General features: G+C 37.1%; 1 protein-coding gene across 1 annotated transcript in view; it reads right to left on the reverse strand.

Annotated features, from left to right (window-relative positions):
- Positions 1-16,070, reverse strand: part of MACO1 (macoilin 1) — a 68,192-nt gene that overhangs the window by 15,880 nt on the left and 36,242 nt on the right. The window contains exons 7-9 of the mRNA XM_077150779.1: positions 6,491-6,649; positions 4,956-5,138; positions 2,544-2,664 (exon numbers count right to left, since the gene is read on the reverse strand). Coding sequence (XP_077006894.1) covers positions 2,544-2,664; positions 4,956-5,138; positions 6,491-6,649 — 463 coding nt within the window. The remainder of the gene's footprint in view (positions 1-2,543; positions 2,665-4,955; positions 5,139-6,490; positions 6,650-16,070) is intronic.

Raw genomic sequence — 16,070 nt, forward strand, 5'->3', positions numbered from 1 at the left:
GACCACAAAGTGAGAAATGAAATTAATTTTAAACGTCCCTTTGAAGTTAAGAGCATGGGTTATCAAGTTGGGGCTTATTGTAAAGGGTCCTAGATTGTAAGCTCTTACAGCAGTCACATATATTCAGGAGGTGTACTATTAATTCTAAATTCTGAGATACTGAGCTGTTGAATATAACATAGTCTTTTCCAGAAACTCGGGGTATTTATGTGACACCTAAGACTCAGAGTCAGAGCCCTGAAGCTATGAAAAGTCAGCAGTATCCCATATAGGAATGGTTTAAAAAGTTGAAAAAGTGATCAGACATCGAGTAGAGATATGAATGAAGCTGATCTGGATAGGACTAAGGTATATCAGAAGACTGGGTAAAGGATGATATCATCCATACCTTAAAAACTTCAACTCCTATGTGAGACTAAAGGGAGAGATGTTTATTTCATGCAAAATTTAAATTATGAGTAGTGCATTTCCTAGTTTAACTTGTACGGTCAGTTTAGTTGAACACCATAAGTACAGGGAATCTTGAATAGGGCATGAGATTTTGTTGGTGGGTCCAGGTTAGTGATACCTCGATAAATCCCAGAGTGATTTGGACAGTGATCAAAGAAGTATTTGCAAGTTCCCCTTAGGGAAATTCGGAGGAGGGGGGGAAAGATTCAACTTCCCGATTTGGAGAATTTCCTTTTTTTTTTTTTTTGCATGGGCAGGCACCAGAAATTGAACCTAGGTCTCCCGCATGGCAGGCCAGAACTCTGCCACTGAGCCACTGAGGCCCGCCCCCTATTTGCAGAATTTCTGATACTCTTGCAAGCAGTGGGGACAATCAAATTAAGAGGCCAAGTCCTCAATCTTAGGGTTTGCTCCTATGAAACTTATTCCTGCAAAGGAAAGGCTAAGCCTACTTAAGATTAGGCCCAAGCGTCACCCCTAGAGAACCTCTTTTGTTGCTCAAATGTGACCTCTCTAAGCCAACATGGCAAGTGACCCATTGCTCTTGCTCCCCTATGTGGGACATGACTTCCAGGGGTATAAATCTTCCTGGCAATGTGGGACAGAAATCCTGGGATGAGCTGAAACCTGGTATCAAGGAATTGAAAAAACCTTCTTGACCAAAAGGGGGAAGAGAGAAATGAGAAAAAAGTGACTGAGAGATTTCAGAGTCAAAAGTTTTCCTGGAGGTTATTCTTATACATTATATAGATATCCCTTTTAAGTTTATGGTGCATTTGAATGGCTAAAGGGAAGTACCTGAAATTTAGAACTGTGTTCCATTTCTTTAAGATGACTGCATAATGATAAAGCCTTTACAATGTGACTGTATGATTATGAAAATCTTGTGTCTGATGCTCCCTTTATCTAAGGTGTGGACAGACAAGTAAAAAATATGGTTAAAAAATAAATAATAGGTGGAACAAAGTTTAAAATAAATTGAGTAGATGGAAATACTAGTGGTCAATGAGAGGGAGGGGTTAGGGTAATGTTAAGTATGAGTTTTTTCTTTTTATTTCTTTTTCTGGAGTGATGCAGATGTTCTAAAAATGATCACGGTGATGAATATAGAATTATGTGATGATATTGTGAGTTACTGATTATATAACAAGAACGGAATGATCATATGGTAAGAATGTTTGTGTTTGTATGTGCTTATGTTTCATGTCTAAAAAAATAAAATAAAATGTTCTAAAAAATGATCATGGTGATGAATACACAAATATGTGATGATATTGTAAGCCATTGATTGTACACCATGTATGGAATGTTTATATGTTAAGAATGTGTTTGTATGTTGTTTTATCAATTAAAAAAAAAAGTCCCTTTGAAGAGCCAATGCCAAATACTTGGCTAAGATACACACAGCCCAAAAGACTAGCTACATTCACAGTACTGGCAACTCTCTTCATTATATACTGCTCAGAATAATCTATAAGGCTCAGAGCCATCCAGAAGAGGCAATTTCCTGGCCATGGACAGAAGATTAGGGTAAGAAGAGATGTGTAAATTCAAAAGGACACTAATCTGGGTCTACCTAATCTAAAAAACTGAAAGGAACCCACAGTAAGTTAAATCTTGGTAGGAAACAGGGCAAGGATATGATTGCTGAATCATTATATCGGTATTTCTTTTAGTCTCCAGTGTCTTAGAGCAGCTAGAAGTAAAAACTTAAAACTTTGGAATTGTAACCCAAATCAAACTCTGAAATCTGTTCTACAACTAATTATTGTGATATGCTTTGAAATTTGTTGCTTCTTTTATATATGTTATTTTTCACAATTAAAAAAAAAATACCCCCAAAACAAACAAACAACAAAAGCAGGTCAAGGGACCATCAACACTTCTGGCTTGGATTAGACTGTGGCTATATTCAATATGACTTGAAACGGGCTAGGCAATATTACAGCTTCAAATCTTCCCGTCACATAGAGCTTTTCAGGTTTAATGAGAGATGACTGGATCAAAAAAAAAAAAGGCAGCACTGAGCACAAATTTAGTTTAGAAGAGGAATTCAAGTAAGGGGGAAGGAAGATTTTGTTTCCCACTATTACCTGAACTTTCAGTTCTAGTTCTCTGATCTGGTCTTCTTTCACCTTCATGTCCATTGTTAGCTTCTTGCCCTCTGCTTCTAGTTCTCTGATACGATTCCGTAAGGTTTCAGTGCACTCTCCCCTTTTGAAAAAAAGAACAGTAAATAAAGGGATTTAAATAACTATAGGATTGATATTTCTCTTAATATTCCTGGGTTGGAGTTTAGCTTTTGGCTCAATTTGTTCATTTCCTGTATTCTTTGATAATTTCAACAAGGATCTGTAATAATTATCATTTATTGGGTATCTAACATGAGCCAAGCACCAAAGTAGGTGTTTTACCCATACTTACTCAACCTACATAACAATCTATGGTGTAAGGTGTACTATATCATATTCCAGATAAGAAAACTGAGGCTAGAAAGATATAATACTAGTCCCAGGTCACCTAGCATGTAGGTCACATAAGAATCAAGGTTTGTAGTTTCCCATTCTAGCTTTCCATAAGCTACGATAACTTAAAACATTGCACACAAAGCTAATAAGCAAGATGGAATTAAATGTGCTTTTTCCAGCAGGGGTAGTGAGCTAAAAAATGTTTCTCACCTTTGAGGAGCTAAGATTTGAAGTTTCAACCTTTCCTTACTCACCAAATTGCCATAGGTATGGAGTAGACAGAAAAAGAAGGGAACAGTATTAGGCTGCTTCTCAGGGCTATAATAAGGACAAGCTAAAAAAACTGATAGCGATGGCCAGTACAAAGCTGCTTAACTGTTTAAATTTCAGAAATAGCCTGATGAAAAATGTAGGATATCTTTCGTCTTCTAAGAGGTGCAACGGTGGCTCAGTGGCAGAATTCTTGCCTGCCATGTCAGAGACCTGAGGTTCGATTTCTGGAGCCTGCCCATGCCAAAAAATAAAAAAAATAAAAAGGTCCAGGGACAGACTTACGTCTCGAAATTTACTTAAGAATAAAAATAGCCTCTACGTATGTGATGGCAAATAATTATCAAAAAATAGGACCAAACCACATTAGTTTAACTGGAAGGAAGAGGAACTTAGAATAGACAGAAATCAATTTAATGATGCTCAGGCATAGAAGATACTAAACAATATAGTTAAGGAACTGCTATGTCTTCCTTCATAAATTTTTTTTTTTAATGGGAAGGTGCTAGATGAATAAAAAGGCAGCACAGACCAAACAAGATGACCGTTGAGGATGTTTTTCTACAGGTGTAAGAGCTTCAGAAATGCTGGAAACTATAAATCTTTTTAAAAACAGACAAAAATGTTCTACATCCTAGACAGGATTGTAAAGGGTCCTATGAGTCTGTAAAGATATCCATGGGGCCAAGTGAGCTCAGGCTTGCTGAGAGGAAGGCAGGATCATACCAAGGAGAAAGATTTCTCTCTCGCTTTTATTTTCTAAAAGGTGAAATGATGATTCACCAATTATTCTATAAATGCCAGAACCCAAAAGAAAGCTAATTAACATGCCAAAGGTTGACAAGTAAATTACTTGTTTAATATAAGAAAGCAAAACTCAAAGAAGAATTATAGTTGAATTATATCACACAATACGAAATTAGGAGGAAAATTTTAAATGGAATAAATAATATTTACTCTCACTCTGCATCTGAAACCCATATTGACCCCCTATGATACAGATGGACTTCACTTGTCAAAAAAACTCAAAGAAAAATTGGTAAAGTCAAGTCCAAAAGAGGGGGGTGGGTGCAGTAACTATCTTCTCTCCCTACTGGAATTCAATTGGTAGTTACCTAGCAGGTTTTGTTTTGTTTTTTTAAACTTGCGTATAAGGATATTCTTCAATGCATAGGAGGTAGTCCCCAATTTTCAGCCTTCCAAAAATGTAGTGTTTTCTAATAGAAACTTCTGTTTCATTTTCTTCATCTTTACCAGCTTATTTGCTGATATCCAACAATGATAAGAGTAGTCATAATGGTTATTAGATAACTGAGATTTTATCTTTCTTCCATTTTAAGATAGACTCCAAATATACACACAAACACATAGGAGTGGGGAGTAATTATAGTTGTAGAAAAGGAACAAAATTCCAGATGGAAGCAACCTTTCCCTAAATCAAATTCTCTCAAAGTATCAGATAGTCATCAGTCTTACAGAAAGTGACCAGAAATCTTTTTATGAGCAGCACTTTGCCTTCCAAGTCTGGGAATACAGTGATCCCCTCATCCTTCTTTATAGATGAGATCACTGAGGGAAGAAGTTCTTACAAGATAGTGCAAGGTCACAGAGATGAAGTTTAAATCAGCTAATAAAACAGCAACTTAGAAACAATCTGTCTATGCATGATCATTGTATTTTCAACTCTGCCTAAAGTATCAGATGCCATATCTGTCTTGGCACAAGGAAAGCCAAACTTGAGTAAATGCTCAGGTGACAGGGGCATACCTAGACGCAGCGGCAAATGCAACAGCCCGGGCAGCAGTGGCTTCTTCTAACTTCTTTCTTTTTTTCTCCTCCAGTAACTGCTTTTCTACAAAGCTTCGGGCTTCCTGTTCAGCTTTTAGCTTTTTCTCCAACTGGCTGATATTCTGTTTGTCTTTTTGCTTCATTTGCACAGCATTATGTAACCTATATGGAAACAATTGCCATTCAGAGCCTTACAATGAGAAATACCCACTATAAATTCTGGAGAAACATGGCTCCTCTTTATCATTTTAAGGCCAAGTAAAAAGGAAGTTGGAATAACAAACCATAAATGTTAATTCCCAGAGTACCCAGGGAAAACATACAGTCATCGTTATTATTAAACAGTTCCTAAATACTAATAAACAAGCTGCTTTACAAGATGCAGAATCAGACCCAGCCTCTGCCCTGTTAAGGTAAGTGATATCTATAGAAAGTAGGGCCTACTAATAGGGTGAAACAAATTTCTAACAGAAGTGAAGATAAATTACGTAGAACTAATTCTAAAGCCAGAGGGCATATTGGGTACTGCACTGAAGGAATTTCAATCCAACCAAGGAACCACTGATGTGTCCAGCCCTGCTGAAACTCAGTAAAGGGGTGGGAGAGGGAAGGTCTTTTCCTGAATATAATTATGCTGACGGCTTAGCATTTCAACTGTAAGATATTTTGTGAGTATCCCAAAATAGATCACTTAGTTACAGTCAGAGTATGGTTAATTTCGGATAGAAATTTCAGCTAAATTCCCTTCCCTGTCTACTACTACTCCCAGCTTACGTTATCAACATGAGGTGAGTTGGAATGTTCACTAGGTACCAATGCTATAGCCACCACAAATGTTGGTAAAAAGCAAATGGAGAAGTTACTTGTTTATAATGCTCTAGCTTTTGAGTTACAGTCCCTAAAAATGCTGAAGGACTCCTTTTTCAATGGGAAAACTAAGAAAGCCCAGAACCTATAAAGCAATCACTACTATAGATACACGTTGCTTCAAGATTAAAAAAAAAAGGAAAAGAAAAGAAAAAACAAACAGACCCATATTGAGTTAAGTAATCCCAGAATAAACTAACAGACACTAACAGACAACACAACAAAATTCAGACAGAAGAGCTGGCTTTTAGTCTGCTTCTTCAAATAAAATCAAAGTTCAACATCATTTTTTAGTTCTGGAAATCAAAGTAAATATAATGTAATCCTCTACTCAAATAAACAAGATTTTCAAATTGAGGCAGAACTACTTCTTGTCAATTTTACTTTTCACAAAAGCTCAACAACTATTTTACACCGAGAAGTTATTAAATGAAGAAAACAAAACAGTAATATTAATAAAATATTTTTGTTGCAGTTGTAGATATGTGTTGCATACCAGAGTACTAAATTAAACATTTTATTTAAAAACCCATCTCCTAGGTTAATAGTCGCTTTGTCACCATGAATCTTGTGCTCCAGTCCCTAGAAAGAAGAGAAAGCTCTGAGGCCACTTGGCTCATGACCAAAGGCCCAAAAAGAGCACATACTTGTTCTGTAGCAGCTCATTCTCCTGCCGGAGTTGGCCCATCTCTGAACGGATCCCTCGCTCGGTACTGGAGAGGGAACTGATCTGACTGCGGAGCTCTTGTTCCACCTGCCTGCTGGCCTGCAGATCAGCCTTTAACTTTTTAATGTCTTGTTCCAGCCTAGAAAAGGAGAAACACAGCATTTTCATCACAGAAGGGGCATCCACAGGGCTCTGTGGGCGTCTGGCTGAGGTCCAGAAGCTAGCAAAATAGTAGAGATGCTTCCTATCATCACCAGGAATCCTGTCTGCAACTGTTGTTTCACTGAGTGTTTCCACTCCATAAGGGTTGATTTTGATTTCTCCCAAATGTTTGTAAACACTGATAGGTGAAGATGGTGCTTATGAGGATCCAAGCTGCCAATAAAGGAAGGGAGGAGGGCAGAGAGAGTGTGGCTGAAAGCTAATGTTTCCTTACCACTGGAGACTTTTCCATGTATCTCAGCAAGGGAGATATGTTGATGATAATCAGCTGAAGACGTACTGTATACTGTTTTGAAATATTCTGATAGATTGGAATCTACTATTTGATATTCCCTCCTGCCACTGGCCTAGAAGATAACAGTGTCTGAGACAACCTCCTGAAATTATTAGCATCATTGCTAAATGATAGTCAAACTTCTGATAATTGTGGCAAAATAGTTTACTGGATTCAACAACAACAAAAAGGAACAAATTATATGGTTTATTAATGATAAGAAAATGCCACCTGTGAACTGAAACCTGTCTTTCTTTTCAATTCCTTATTCCTATTCCATCTATTTTCTCCTGTGTATAAGATATTTCATTTTAAGCAATATGTACTGTAAACCTATTATAAGCACTTGTGGTACTGGAAAGGTCAATAAAAAAATATAAAGTCAATTCCTTTTCTTCGTGAGAGGACTTTACAATTTCTCTAGAGGCCATGAAATAAATATTAAAATGATTACATAATAATACAAGGAAGACAAGAAGGAATAATAATAATGGCAATTATTTAATGAGAACTGATGTGTTAGGCACTTTTCTAAAGGCTTTAACCGTATTAACTAATTTAATCTGCACAACTATGGACTAAATGCAATTATTACTACTATTTCTATAGATGAGGAAATCTAGGCCTGGAAAAGTTCAGCTCAAGTTCACACAAGCAGTCTAGCTCTAGGGTTCATTCTCCCCACCAACAGGTTAAACTGTAGCTACACCCCACACACCATGGTACAGGTGGAAGCACACATGAGTTCTGAGGAGGGAACACGGTCTAATTAGAAGCGAAAAGGTTGCAGAAAAGATGGGAACTGAGTCCTGAAAGGTAGGCAGGATTTAGAGAAGTGGAAGGGGAGGAGGGGTCATTCTAAAACAGGGAAAAACATGCTCGCAGGCTAGAAATAGCCATCAATATTTGACAGCAGAGTGATCAGCCTGGCCTCCAAAGAAGGTCTGTACTTCCTTATACTTTCAGCAGAGGGAGAAAGGGTAGGATAGGTTTGGCCAATAACTGTAGAGTGACATTGAAGGTCAGGCCAAGGATGACTGCCATGTGAAGCTTCAAAGACACCTTTTCCATCAGGATACAAATTTGTAGGTAGGTAAAAGTCAGTGAGTTTGCTTTGATGAGACTCTTGTGCATTCACTAACCCTGGAGAACCACAATTTCTAGAGAATGGTGATCTCTCTTTGGAATTGTTAGCGCCATAGACTAAGTTCTTAAACACGTTTTGTTATGTACTAAATCTCCAGGTATCTAACACTTAATATATGTCTCTGACCTCCCTTAGAAAAATAAACAGCAGCTATATTTACTTATTTACCTTTAATCAACTTTTAAATCATAAAACATCAACGTTCATCTCCCAAATGTAGCAGTCAGTCCTCTGCCCAGCACCTAGGAACACTATATGTTCAGAGGCATTGCTGTGCCTCCTGATGTAGCTGACTCCCCAGGGAAGGGTCACAAATCAACATCATGCCACACTTTCCCTACTGCCAGGGCTATTCTAGTTCAAATACGCTCTCAGAACTGTTCTGAACAATTACAGACTGGCATTTATACCATGGCCACAGGGTCTCTCATTCACCCAGAGTAACCCAAGGGATATATTCCAAAACAGATCAATACTGTCAGGTTATTCCCATTAAGAAGTCTGGCTGGAAAATGTGTTAGGTAATTTATTTTTCTTGCCTAGGGATAGTATTTTTACAAGAAAGGGTGAGTTTCTAGATGAGGATAGGGACTCAGTATGGTTTAGTGATAGAGATTAGGATCAGGGTTTTAGATTCAGCTCAGGTGCCAATTCTGTGATCCTGGGCAAGGAACATAAGCGTATAGGCCTCAGTTTCCCAATTAAAGACTGATGACTGCTAAAGTTTCTCCCAGCCAGGTTTAGGATATCTAGACCAGACACACTTGCAGGTGGTTGCTGATTTGTTCCCTCAGATTAGCAAACTAAGCTGTATGTATGCAGAGGCTCAGAATCAAGTTCCACAAGTCTACTGGGGCTAAGCATGTGCCACAGCTGGGAATAAAAGAAAAATGTGCAGAGACTATCAATAATTTTGCAGTTATGTTATTATTTTGCATTTTTTAATCTGCAAAAGCCAATTTTCTTATAAACTAAGAATCACAATATTTGTTCTGAATGAAATTTTAGAGTTCCCTGAAAACTCTCAAAATCTAAAGAGTTAATATCTAGACCAGTTTTAACTTCTGGAGACCAATGAACACTAACAACAATATGCTGTGTTATGTAGAGCTTCCATGAAAATTTTATCAAAAACAAATAAAACAAAAATGAAATGAAGTAGCTATAGCATAGGTTTACTTTGTGAAAATTTTTGGTTATACACTTAAGATTTATGTACTTTTGTGTATTGTTATATCAGTTAAAAAGTTCATTTAAAAAATAACTTAATCTCACAAGACACAGAACTAAACTGCTTCAGGATTTCCCAAGACTTCTACCATTAACTTTGTAAAACTCTGAATTATTATTTTCCTAACAGCTGCAGCAAACCTGTGAGTTAACACCAGTTTAAGGAACACTGGTCTATAGGACACTATATAATTTCATGGAAAATGACTTTAAGTGCTGAATGGAAAATGCTCAGTAATTTTCAAAATTTATGACAGGCAATTTTTAAATTGTCTCTGTACAGAAAACATTAATTTACCCTTAAACGTTTACTATATATATTTGTTTGTTTTTCATTTGCTATATTTTAAATCTCTATTGAGGTAAGCAGTAAAATGATTTTCAACCCCTTACAGGATTTTTTTTTAATTGCAAAAGTAGTGCCCAGTCAGTATAAAAAAACTGAATACAGCAACTGAAAAGCATAAAGAATAAAAATTTTAAAAACTGATAATCCTCTCATTTACACAGAACCACTATTCGCATTTGATAGACTTTTCTTATGTTTTTTCAAACTCTTTCTTCACACATGTAAACATATTAAATATCAGTGAGTACCACCAGTTTACATATCATAAACACTTTCCCATGCCATTAGAAATTCTTCATAAACAACTTAATTGCTGCACAATACTCCACTGGATCAACTGTACTACATGATTGTTATTTCCTAAAACATATCTCAAAAAAATGTATCTCGAATTTTGCATTTATTCAATAGAAAAACGTATGAAATGAGATTTCAATGAATTATGTGAATTAGTAAATTGAATTGAATGAAGCCAGTCATGTGCTATGGGCATTTATTAAACTGATAACTACTACTTGTCTTAATAGTACTTGGCCCTTTGGTACTGAAGGTCAAAACTTCCTAGGTAAAATGCAGATATATAATTTACTGGTGTGAAGTACCAAGAAGTTCTGATTAAACGGTGTTAAGAGGTTAATGCAAAATCCTCAAACGTATTCATGGGATTTTATTAAAATGTCAATACCTGCAACCTAAATTATAAGCAAGTGGTCAGGAAGGAAATGACGTGGAAGTAATAGTTTAAAAGTCTTGAAACTAATTTCAGGAAATAGTGGTCGAAAGACAGACAAAAATTCATCTACAAGTCCATTTTATCAGAGCTTAACCAAACTTCGGTGATGCTTAGCCAAGAAAGAAATGTACTTCCTGCTTCCCCAACTCCTGGAAAACCAGTTTTCACCCTTACAAAGGCTTGTCCAATGGTGTAACCACTTTGGACACAGAGCTCTTGATAAAGGTGCAGTCTATGTGTAAAATAAATATGGCCATTTTTGTCCCACTGTAAAAGCTCATATTCTGATGACTTCAAAACATTAGATATTAGGTCTAGGCCATTTTCCTAGCTACTTCACTGATAATTTTAAGATAGCACTCAAGTTCTAATAAACACTTGTAAATCTACCTTTGTATTCCAGCATATTACCTAAATCATACTCAAGAAGTGGGACCTCCAGTTCAGTTAAACACAATATGCACATAGAATCTTTTTTTTTTTTTTTTTTTAATATGGGCAGGCACCCGGAATTGAACCCTGGTCCTCAGGCATGGCAGGTAAGCACTCTTACCTGCTGAGCCACCGTGGCCCTGCACACAGAATCTTGAAAAGGGCGTGAGATCTTGTTGGTTTGTCCAGGTTATTGTGATGCCCCAATATATCCCAGAGTAATGTGGACAGTGAATAAAAAAGCATTTGTCAAGTCCCCTTGGGGGACTGGGGAGAAAGGAGGAAATATTTAACTTCCCCATTTGGAGAATTTCTGATATTCTCACAAGCAATGGAACAACCAAATCAATAAGCTGAGCCCTTGATCTTGGGGTTTGCCCCTATGAAACTTATTCCTGCAAAGGATAGGCTAAGCCTACTTAAAATTATGCCTGAACAGAGAACCTCTTTTGTTGCTCAGATGTGGTGTCTCTCTCTAAGCCAACTCGGCAAGTGAATCCACCACCCTCCCCCACTATGTGGGACATTACTCCCAAGGGTGTAAATCTCCCTAGCAACATGGGACAGAACTCCTGGGATTCGCCAGGACCCTGTATCATGGGATTGAGGGAGTCTTCTTGACCCAAAAGGGGAAGAGAGAAATGAGACAAAGTTTCAGTGGCTGAGAGATTTCGAACAGAGTCGAGAGGTTATCCTGGAGGTTATTCGTATGCATTACATAGATACCCCTTTTTAGTTACGGTGTATTGGAGTGACTGGAGGGAAGTACCTGAAACTGCTGAAATGTGTTTCAGTAGCCTAGATTCTTGAAGAGGACTGTATAACAATATAGCTTTCACAATGTGACTGTGTGATTATGAAAACCTTGTGTCTGATGTTCCTTTTATCCAGGGTATGGACAAATGAGTTTAAAAATGTGGATAATAAATAAATAATAGTGGAGATAAGGGGTAAAAGAAAGTGGGTAAACTGAAATATCAGTGGTCAATAAAAGGAAACGGTAAGAGGTATGGGACATATGAGCTTTTTCTTTTTATTTCTTTTTCTGGAGTGATGCAAATGTTCTAAAAGTGATCATGGTAATGAATACACAACTATGTGATGATATTGTGAGCCACTAATTATATACCATGTATGGATGGTATGTGTAAGACTTCTCAATAAAAATATATATTTTTAAATGAAAGGAAAAAAAATTATCTCCTGTTCTAGATTATGCTAAAGTAATTCCTCTACTATTGGAGATCTAATTAAATTTTATTTTTATTTTAAAAATAAAAATTAACGCTTTGCTATCATAAGAGTAAAGAGCTGGTTTGAATGTCAGCCTGAACCACAATAAAGAATAAAATTTAAAAACCCATACAACTTTAAAACACAATGGACTATAGTTAATAATATAATCGCAATAATATTGGTTTATCAATTATAACAATGGTACCAATGTATTGCAAAATACTAATCATAGCGAAAACTGTGGTGGGGTGGCATATGGGAACTCTACTTTCAACATGATTTTTCTGTAAACCCCACATTACTCTAACAAAAAAAAAGGTGTTTTTTGTTTGTTTTCTCTTAAAAAAAAAAGAGTTGGGACCTAGCTAACAGCAATTCTTCCTCAGGTCTCCAAGTGAGATGGCCTGGGCTGACTTCAAAATAAAATTGTCAAATTGAGGAGCCTTTTCACTCATTCCAAATCTATATATCACATTTTTCCTAATCATAACTAAAGTAAATTAGGACGTAAATGATTGATAGTTATTCTTTTTTTTTTTTTTTTTTTTTTTTAACATGGGCAGGCACCGGGAATCGAACGCAGGTTCTCGGGCTTGGCAGGCAAGCATTCTTACCTGCTGAGCCACCGTGGCCCGATAGTTATTCACTTTTAAGAGGAAAACATTTATCCATTAATAAGGGGTAATCTAGCTAACCAAAAGAATGAAGCTCAAACTAAGTGGAAAAAAATATCTTGGACACAAAGTACTGTATTCAACCGGCAGCTTTTAGCTGAAATGGGTATTGCTTTTACCTTTGTGAAAAAGGTAAAGAAATATTAGTAATCTATATCTTTTGTGAATGACTTGAATTACAGCCCAGAGCACTATGACTTCACTGAAGTTAAAAGTCTCCAGTAGGTAGGTACTGCCAACAACTTGGTGGTTTAATAAAGTCTGACTGAGAGTACAAAGGAAGTTTAAGGCATTGATTGAGGCAGATAACTTGCTCAGGAAGCAAGTCCTGCAAAATGGAGACAGACCTTATCAAAGACAGGACTCTACCCAAAGATGACTGGGTTCTCTAATACTTCCACAAGTCACACCACATACCCACTCCAGAAAACAAGTGAAATGTGTACGCCTATAAGCTGCTGACTAAAGATAAAGAGCCACTGCTTTGCTGATTCTGAAGAGCTAGTCTCAGAGATGATCCAGGTTCTGTAACACAGAATTTGCAATCCTGCTTGCTTGGTAAAGAAAGTTTATACAGCCAAGGAATTTACAGAAGGATTTTCTAGCAAACCTCATACCAGCCAAAACAACCCACTCCTTGTTTCTTGACATCAACTGCCTTTCATTAAACCATATCTGTGGTAAGTATGGCGTTCAATTTTCAATCTTACTTGTTCTTCAAGGACGAATTAAAACAACAAAACCAAACAATGTTGGTTCTTCTCGTTTGACACCAACCACTGCTTTGTTCTGGTTTTTAATCTTTTTCCTTTGTATCTTATTTCTAACAAGACTGTAGGCTCTCTGAAGCCAAGGAGACTGACTGTACTAACCGATGACAAGTTGGGGATATATTTCTAAGGTTTCTTCCAATTCTTAAAGGCATGTCTCTAATCCTCACTCTGCCCATTCTCGGTGCTTAGAATAATAGAACCGAGTCAGAGTTATAGCAGGTGAGGCTCTGGAAACAATCTATGTACAACATGCCATTGGATTTTAATAAACAGTGGCTGTAGGAGATAGCCTGAACGGGTATTAAACAGTGAAGAAGACAGGGGTAAATGAGCATCTGTCTATCAAGAAGGCTGGTGCACTTGAAAGAATGGGGGAAGAACAACTGTTTCATCTTGGTAAGTACCTAATTCCATTAGGAGATCCCCTGGTATACATTAATCATACAAGACAAGACTTGTTTAGGGACCACACAGCTGGTTTGTGCAGAAAGCTGAGTTCATAAATCAGAGCTCTGTCTCCAGCAGAAATCCTGATTACCTCCATACCAACTCCCTCCCCTACACCTTCTCGGGTCATTCATACTAACAGGACAGGCAGCATGGCTCATTCACATAAAAATGTATTCCAAGTATATGATGGATATATATCATCTTAAGTAAGGCCTACAGTGACTTGAAGCTGCTCTAGTATAGTCTCTAAACCTTAGCTTTGGAAATTCTGGCATGAAGTTGCATCAGATCTCATGGTGGCTACTGCGGTTGCTTACAGGCTGCTTACAGGCGTCCAAAAGCAAGTAGCCTGGTGACCTGAATACTAGATGAAACCATTTTACAAAGTACTTTTCGTCTCTGCTGCATAATCTGCCAAAAAGCAAACGCATTATTTTTCATTTAATAACGCAGAGAAAGGTAGAAAAGGAATTACAGAGCTTTCCACATACATCATTTAAGAAAATAGAATTGACTTCTTGAAGCTCTTCAGGAGTAAAGCTACAAATGCCAAGAACTAGTAATAAAGTCCTTAAAGGAATGTGGTCAGATCTGACAGTCTGTATCAAAAGTCTTTAAAACAGTCATATCTATTGATGCAGCAATCCTACTTCCAGATATTTATTCTGAGGAACAGTGAGAGACACACAAAGATTTACATATAAGAGCATCTGTTGCAGAATTAGTTATAATAAGAAAAAAAATCAGAAACATGCAAATAAGATAAAACAAATTACAGTATATTCATGTGTCTGACTGCCATGCAACCAATAAAAAATCACTGAGGATGAATAGTCAATGAACGGGAAAAAGTTCATGATATATCTTGAATTACATGTGACAAAAGACAAGTTTCAAAACAGTATACATAATATGAGCACAGTTTTGTAAATAATAAATACATTCAAGAAAAACAAGACTGAGAGACTATATAATGAAATACTGGTTATCTTCTTTCTCTTCAAAACTGGACATAATGAATATATATATATATTTTTACTATTTCTAAATGCTATTTTATAATTGGGAGAAAAGTTATTTTAAAAGAGGAGGCTGTTACTCTGTTTTCCTTGGTTGCTTAGTGTCTACTATTACTCTTAAATCTGCCCATGTCACTGGCTAGGTTCTGAACAATCTGAAAGCTCTAGGGAAAAGCTAAGGCTTTCTACTTCATAGACTCTGTAGGTCACTCCAAAAATGAGAACTTTAATTTTCTGAAGTAGAGAATGCCTCAGTTCCTAAATCTACATCAACTGCTTCCCATTCATCAGTTCCTATCAAAACAATAGTTTTTTTCTAAATCTAAATTCTAGAGCTACAAGTTTACTGTTCTGGTTTGACTTCCTTTGGAATTATCACTCAGCTTTAACACAGGCCTCAGGCTGTTTTCAACATCAGGCTTGACATCAACAGTTACAAGGGATGGTACGAGGAAATCAAGATTCTTAATCTGTTGGTCTGTGAGATCTGTGATTAACTCTATGTCCTAAATTTTGGTGTGTTTTATGCTCCACAAACACAGTAGAAAAACATCTCAGCATGACAGAACTCACCAGTTCTAGGCACAGAAGGTCTTAACAGCTCTCTGCGCTGTAATGTTTGGAGAATACCAAAAGACCCCAAACTCCACTTCTTATGACAAGGCTGTGCCCTCCGTTCCTGAGTGGTCTGAAAGCCTCACAATTAGGAGTAAGGATTCAACAGTAATGGGAGTGGGTAGTTTTTGACTCTGGGGAGGTACTGTCAACACGTGAATTTTTATCAGGAGCACAAAGAACTGAAGCAGAGAAGGAGGCAAAAAGGGTCCATAAACACAAATTAGTTCATGGGATTTATGAGACATTTCCTCGCAGAAAAGTCCTTCCTATAGGAGAGTCAAGTTTTGATTGATGGAGTTAGGGGGTGGGGAAGGAATGAAATGCAAGCATCAGAGGAAAGGTCAGGTGCAGAGGTTGCAAAATGGTGAGCCAACGTGACCCACAAACATGTTTCGCTTGACCC

The sequence above is a fragment of the Tamandua tetradactyla genome, chromosome 2 (genome assembly GCF_023851605.1).
Source record: "Tamandua tetradactyla isolate mTamTet1 chromosome 2, mTamTet1.pri, whole genome shotgun sequence".
NCBI classification, from domain to species: domain Eukaryota; kingdom Metazoa; phylum Chordata; class Mammalia; order Pilosa; family Myrmecophagidae; genus Tamandua; species Tamandua tetradactyla.